The sequence below is a fragment of the Pollicipes pollicipes genome, unplaced genomic scaffold (genome assembly GCF_011947565.3).
Source record: "Pollicipes pollicipes isolate AB1234 unplaced genomic scaffold, Ppol_2.1 Scaffold_2555;HRSCAF=2994_pilon_pilon_pilon, whole genome shotgun sequence".
Lineage (NCBI taxonomy): Eukaryota > Metazoa > Arthropoda > Thecostraca > Pollicipedomorpha > Pollicipedidae > Pollicipes > Pollicipes pollicipes.
Window position 1 is genome coordinate 39,116,076 of NW_023596136.1, and position 7,496 is coordinate 39,123,571.

At 49.2% G+C, this 7,496-nt stretch overlaps 1 protein-coding gene across 1 annotated transcript; it reads right to left on the reverse strand.

Annotated features, from left to right (window-relative positions):
- Positions 1 to 4,824: 4,824 nt before the first annotated feature.
- LOC119102774 (uncharacterized) lies at positions 4,825 to 6,483 on the reverse strand. The gene is made up of 3 exons (XM_037226231.1): positions 6,391 to 6,483; positions 5,267 to 5,454; positions 4,825 to 4,964 (listed from the first exon to the last, which is right to left on the reverse strand). The coding sequence occupies exons 1-3, from the start codon at positions 6,404 to 6,406 to the stop codon at positions 4,851 to 4,853; spliced, it is 318 nt and encodes a 105-aa protein (XP_037082126.1). The 5' UTR covers positions 6,407 to 6,483; the 3' UTR covers positions 4,825 to 4,850.
- Between the last annotated feature and the right edge of the window lie 1,013 nt (positions 6,484 to 7,496).

The following is a 7,496-nucleotide window of genomic DNA, read 5'->3' on the forward strand; positions in this document are numbered from 1 at the left end:
ACTCACTCCTCTCTCCTCCTCCCTCTCTCCCTCCCCTCCCCCCCCCTCTCTCTCTCTCTCTCTCTCTCCTCTCTCTCTCTCTCTCGCTCTCTCTCTCCTTGGCAGCAGGTCTTCTTAGCATCTATGATATTGGATTTCAAGTAGCCAGTCCGTCTCTGCTGTCTTGTTGAAAGGCGTTGATGATAGCAGCAGCGGCCCGGTTCGAGCCACCGTAGCTGTCATCCGCCAGAGCGGTGCTAGTCAGATCGTTAACGTTACAATCTACAGTGACGGTGGTCTCAACCGGAACGAACAACTGCACGTCAAAGAATACCGACAGTCATAAGTGAGCATGATTCATCATCCCTGTTGATTGCCTTACTATTTTCAAATGTGAAACATTCTCTTTGAAGGGGATATTTCCCTTTCCTTTCTTATGCTATCCTTTCCTTTCCTATCTGCGTTATCTGCCCTCTGCCTTTGAAGGCGATATTCTGCATTTGAAGATCTGAAGCAGGAATGATATATAATAAAAACGTTAATTATCATTGGCACATTTAGCTCCTGCATGGCTCAGCCTGAGCCCGGTGGAAACGCTAAATCTGCAGCCTGGACTGAACAAGGGTGCATTCCTCGCGATGGATCGGGGCTCCACGAACAGGCACCCATGTCCTCGCCTCGGGTTCGACACACGCGCCAGAATCATGCGCGTAAGCCCAACGGTTACCTAAACAGTGCCCGTAAGCCCAACGGTTACCCAAACAGTGCGTGCGTGCCACCTAGTGAAAAAGTTATAATCAGAAGTCAGTGACCCGGCCACACTCGGTACAACTGGATGGCTTAACCAACACAAGGTAGTGTCACCTAGCGGTTGAGCTGAAAGCGACAGTTCAGGCGAGAACCGTCCGATATGAGCGGACACCTCCAAAGATTCTTGGTGATGCGCCTTCAATGCAGGCTGTCGTAGAAGGGTATACATTCCTATAGATAATGGGCACCACTCCTAGCAAACGTTTCGGCACTTGGCAGCTCGTTTTGTCAGAAATTCCAGAGCAATGTCTTCACATTTGGAAGGCATTTAAGCAACGCAATCAGATGTGATTTTTATAAATATCCTCGCTAAAATCTTTGTATTGCATTTGTAGAGTGTTAAGTTAAAACGACTGTTCTAGAGCACAACTTTCTCTTTTTTAGTTAATAAGTCCCTCAATACCACCATTGCTTTGATTGGTGTGTCACGGAGCTTTTGTTATGACAACTGGCCCCGTGCCAATTTGCCACCTTTTGCACCCAGTGCAACACTTTCAATCCCCGGAGAGGTGGACCGTGCCGCCCGTTTTGCCGGAGATTTGTTTTCTGAACCAAGATTATGTCCGTCGGTTTTGGCCCTTCCTAGTGGTGCTCATTGCATATTTTGCCATGACTGTGAGGTTTTTGTCTACTTGGCAATTATATAATTCAGGTTATGGCGGATATTGTAAGTTTTTCGAATGCAAACTCACTCCCAGAAAAGTCCACTAAGGAGTCCAAAAAAGTTTACTTCCGTAAAAGTCACTTTCGTCCAAATTCGGACATTATGAGCGACAAAACTTGCTTCGTGACTGCACACTGCCCAGCCTGCTCAACACCGATTAAGAACCAAGTGACGTCCGTTTTGCCTAACAAGCGTGCTTACGAACGACAGATATAAGCGGCTGGACGATTATATTCTTTTTTTCTTAAACGCCACGTGACCAATGGGGTGGCATGATTTGAATCACGTTTCTATGGCGTCATGCATGCCTGAATGACCTCAAAATAGTCTGTACGAAAAGGCCTGCACATCTTCGCGGGCGAATAGCTCAGAAAGTAACGGACTCGTGTTCGACTCGAGCTGAATCATGACTCGGCTTAAGAGCCAATCGGTTTGGGCTGAGTCGTGAGCTGAGTCAGCTCACTTTAAAAAATATTGCTCAGAATCATAAGCTGAATTAAATTCTTCATAAATTTCATCAGCTGAATCATGAGCCGATCATATGCAACAATGCTGGGTCCCTGAATCATGCGGGTCCAATGTAAATGCCAACATGAGGAAGCACAGCACGCCCCAGACAGATTATCAGACCATTTGCAGGGTGGTTACGTGAAAAGCATGAGACATTAGTTATGAAAGCTTTTTTTGCCAAATCGGCGCGAAGTTTGTTCAGATTCAACAACGCATTGTGTTTGCTACATATAAAGTTCCCCAAATCCCAGCCAGACACCAGGGGACATGGTACAGGTATCCTACATTCCTATGTCCTTTACTAAAATGAGTGAAAGATTGCCTGCTTCGTATGGAATCTGACGGGTGGCTATATTTTTCATGGCCAACTGTCCCGACGATGATACAATCCATGTGCGGATTGTGCTATGTGCGGATAATCATGTGCGGGTTGCATGTCACGGAATGTGACCTCCCACGAATTGCATCAATAACTACATTCACGCAGCACGCAACTTGCAAGCAAGACGTTGGTCCCTAAATTTAGTCGTCTCGGAATGTGGGTAAAGTGGCGCGAAGCACTCTTTTCTCTATGCGATGCCGAAGCCTGTTTTGATTCCCAATTCGCCATAGAGTAACCTGATGGGATAAGCTTAAGGCACCCACCGGAAACGATAGAAGGCACGCACGTTAGCTTAGTTAGTCACACAGCCTCCACTGCGAGATCCAGCGACTGTAGGCGACGGAGCGAAGTGCAGGCCCCGCTGGCCGTCTCACCCTATCGGGTTCACACTAGGAGTGCGACCAGCGCCGCAGAAGTGAAAACTTGAGAATACCGCCATAACTGAGCATGCGAATTCATCAAACGCCTTAAACTCACGGACAAATATGCAAAAACGAGAAAAGCCAAAACGCGAACCCCTAGCGATATTTACTCGAGCAAACACTTCCAGTACCGCCACTGTCAATCTCTCGGCGAGTTGGAGACCTACGAGCGAGTACTAGGGTGATCATTTTGTGCGATAAGTGTGGAAGCACTTGTAGCGTCACACGTATTTTAAACGACGCAATCGAAGAATGACATGTTTAAGACCAAATTTACTAAATCGACGAAAATTGCTGTCTAGAGCGGTCTTTTATGCTTAAAGTATAGCAAGAGTTCAGATGTATGCCTTGATATCTTCAAGTGTGGAACATTACCTTGAAGCTAGGGCTGTTGCTGATTTATGAGACCGGCATTATGGTTACAAAAAGATGATAAGATGATAAAAGACCAATAATGGTAGGTCTGAAGTGCAGTTGTGCTTTGTGTCCTGCGCCCCTGCTGGGGCGGGGGTGCGGCGGGGTCGCGCCGCCGCCGCGGTGGTGGGTGTCGGGTTTGCAGGGCGGCCCCGGCTCGTGGCCCCGGCGGTCGGCAGGGTTCGCGGGCCGCCCCCGCTCGCGGCCCCCGGCGGTCGGCAGGGTTCGCAGGGCGGCCCGGCTCGTGGCCCCGGCGGTCGGCAGGGTTCGCGGGCTGCCCCCGCTCGCGGCCCCCGGCCGTCGGCAGGGTTCGCAGGGCGGCCCCGGGTCATGGCCCCGGCGGTCGGCAGGGTTCGCGGGCCGCCCCCGCTCGCGGCCCCCGGCGGTCGGCAGTCGCCGTACGCAGACAAGGGAGGGTAAAGGCACTTCGGGAAGATGCTGTGGAGCGTGAGGAGCTGCTAAAATACAGAGAAGCTTCGGGTGACATACTTGGCGTTTCATTACATGATAAGAAATTGTTATCTCAATGACAGGTAGAGTACTTTCTGCCAAAAAAGAGCATAGTGACGCGCATTCAGTGCACCCGGGAGCAGACTATTTCGAAAGAGCAGAATACGCGTAAAACGATGGAGCAAAGTACCACTTGGATAATTTCGAAATCATGCGTCAACGAGAGACTTTCAGCCCTCATGGAGCCGGCCTTCTGGTACACATATAACCCGCTCAATAGGCTTCATTTATTAGCAGCTCAGTTTACGTCGATGCGTTTTCTGTGCGTCCACTAAAACCAGCATCAAAACCCGCACTTATGGAAAAAGAGCGAACTCAACGAGCATGATATCCCCTCAGGTATAAGCTACCAATCCAGCAATGCGATTTTTTCACGTTTGTGGTAGAGGAATACGAAAAATGGTCTGTCTGCAGTGGAGTTCGCGACAATGGGACGCGAATATATGACAACGATCACTCCCGCCGCCGCAGCCGTTGTACCATTCTCGTTCACCTCCATTACCGCCTTGTGGATGATGTTGCTGACAAAGATGTTTCGCGACGTGATACCGCCGAACTCCGCCTGCACTTGGAAAATCCTCCGGATACCTAGGTTTTGCATGTGGGCGGGCAGCTCATAGCGACGCTCGATCTTGAAGGGCGGCATCAGTACACGGACTATCCGCTGACTCAGTTGGCTGTATAACCGGGACACGTCCAGACCGTCCAGAGACTTCTGCAGCCTGGCAACGGCAGCCAGCGAGCGACTGTGCGGGCGCAGCACTAACAAACTGTAATCTTTGTTTTGGTACGGCAATGATACTACATCGAAGTGTGGTCGGCTGGTGTAGCCAAGCCCCGCCTTCAACTCCATCATGTTTGTCGGCCGATCGCCGCGCGGTGTCAAAAACGGCTTCTGTCCGCCCTTGTCAAAGCGATAAAGCCAGGTGCCCTTGAAATACACGGCGCTGAAGAGCACCAGTACGGCGTTGCTGACGTGGGCACTTGTCACCAGGTCCTTGATGTGTCCGCGCGTTGCCACCGACGCCTGGTTGTTGATGACCTCAGCGGCCTTCCCGGCGTCTCTTGGTAGCACCTCCACCCCGGCTCCATAGTAGCGAGCTAAAAGGTCGCTGAAAGTGCGGTGCACACTGAAGCTGTGCTTGCGATAGATCCTGTTTTATACTGACGTCGTGACGCCTTTGCTGGCTCCAGACAGGACCGCCAAGGCCGAGCGGTAGCCATGGAGGAACGATGTGTCTTTTGGGCCGGACATTCCCAGCACAGGCGTCATCTGGGTGCAGCACACAAGCAAACGTTGTCATATCTCTCCTCCGCATTTAATCAATAAAGATCACAGTGCGGTGAGTCACGCTGTATGTCCCGCGATAAGTTGACGCACGAGACCAGGTCTGGTGGCATATGCACAGGTTTCGGGCTGGCGCATGTGCCCGGGACTGGTGGCATCTGCACGGGTTCTCGGTTGGCATAAGTGCCAGAAGCTGGTGTTGTCTGCACTGGTTCCGGACTGGCACATGTGCCCGAAACCAGTGTAGATGGTAGGTCTTAATGAAAATCAGCCAACTGGGCTCTCACCTCGGCTCTAGTGGCACCTCTGGCGCCCAGCCAGACCCGCGACATCAGCAGCGACATCAGGAACGGTGAGATCACGTGGTTGGCCACCGGACCCGACGTCACCTCCTTCAGCAGCTTCATGTCCAGGTCAGTGGGCACACAGGCGCCTCCCAGCGTGGCCAGCAGCAGGAGTGGCGCCAGCCAGGCGCCTGAAAAGGCGGGTCATCTCGAGTCTCATAGAAACCCACACAAGTCTCTTTTTTATGGGATCTCGGTAAATTCGCGAAGATTGGCACTACTACCAGTGTATGACGTTCTGGCGTGTTTCATGTAACATCACCTCTCGTCTGATTTGTTGCCGATCACTGTCACAAAGATCCTGAGTGCAAGAGATGCATGAATGCAGTCTCCTTCATGTAGATCAACTCAAATTTTAAGTTTTCTGTAGGCGACGGTCTGTCTATTTCAAGCCTCAAAGTTAAGTCCTTCCCACTTCCCAATTGCTCGAATGTTCCGCACAGTAACATGTATCAACCCAACTTTCAACAGCATTTAAACTCGTAAGTGAAATGCAGCAATAAGAACGACTATTTTCATTTGGTTTTCAACTAGGTTGGGCGTGCGCAAAATCATTTTTATGACAAATGCGTTGAAGGTGGAGTCACGCCCTCTATATTTTTTAGTCCGTTTCCTTTTTTAAGAGCTTTCCGTCTACGCTGCACCAACTGTCCAAAACGCCGGCCTTATGTGGGATCATAAAATGCAAGACAGCAGTAGGGGTATATTAATCACGCCAGGTTTCTTAAACGGTGTTAAAACCAAGGACAAAGTGTATGGCCTACAATATTTCAGGTTTTGTTTCAGTTACTGGAGCTGAACAGTAAGCTGTTCATTGCATTCGCGAGGAACCTCCGCTAAATTCAAGATGAGTAGTATTTCGTGACCACATATTCATTTTATACGTGAATGATTTCAGCAGTCCGAGTGATAGAAACGAGCCAGCTCCAACAGACCCAGCTTATGTTGATCTGTACAATAGGAGTTTATGGCTGATGGTGGTTTGGTATTTATGGAAGATCCAGAAACATCTATTTGCCCGTTACTGACACTCGAGCTCCGCTCGATCGGCGTCAACCAGCTCTCACCTGCATTGCGTCTCATGATGTCCGTGCAGTGTTGAGTGGGAGTAGAACAAACACTGTGACGTCAGATTGTAGTTGACGTCCGGTTTGGTTCACTTTAAGCAATGACGAGACGATGAAGCCAGGATCTGTGGGATGCGAGACGTAACGCAGTGAAACTTGGATGGATGGTGCTAACGCACTGAAACTTGGATCAGTAGCGTGGCTTTTCACCTTAAGTCGACAGGCTACTAACACTCTATCTCTCGAATTTTGACCTAATCTCATCTAAAAGGAAAAATGGTGACACTTTAAGCACGGTCCTACTTTCAGATTTTCCGGTATATCTCGTACAGCTTCTAAGTTGACAATGTTCATCTTCGGCGCTGTGCATGTTGTAGAAGACTGGTATGGTAAAAGAGCTATATATCACTTTAAATTTTGTGGTTTTAGATTATAGCGCAAATTGGTTTTGTATGTTGGATACAACTATTTCGGGACCTACGTTTAGATCGTGTTTGATCAATTCCACGGTAACGCATCATTTCTCAGTTACATTACCATTATTCGTGTATGTCTGTTGAAACACAATTCGGTGCTTTTGGGCTCACGTCACATCAGTGCGGAAAGAACGCGCCTTCCGCGGGACTTTCTGCTTTGCCGCAGAAAGAATACGTGAGTGTTATCTAGCTTTTGCAGTATGATGATTTAAAATGTCTGAATGAGTGTCTGAAAATGTTTCGCAGTGTTACCGCATATACGCCCGTGACATTACATTGTTTGCTTACATTCACATGCTCGGGTATGCAGCTATTCTCAAGTTATTTGATCCCAGTCTTACATCTGTAATAAGTTGCGCCATTGCAGAACTTTCGGCATTATATGGCACAAATTGTAGCTGATGCTCGACACTTGCACTGAACACATTCCATTGGCTGAAGGCTAGAAATCCTGCTGATATGCACAAGACACGAATACCCTAATGATCAAATTTGTCTGGCCTTGAGCACCACATGACCAATGAGTATACCTTGGCACACCTACTGAAGTGTACAATAAGTACACCCCAGTATTTGGAAGCACACGGCGAAATGCTGAGGTGCCAGCATTTGGGTCATGTTCCCATGGTG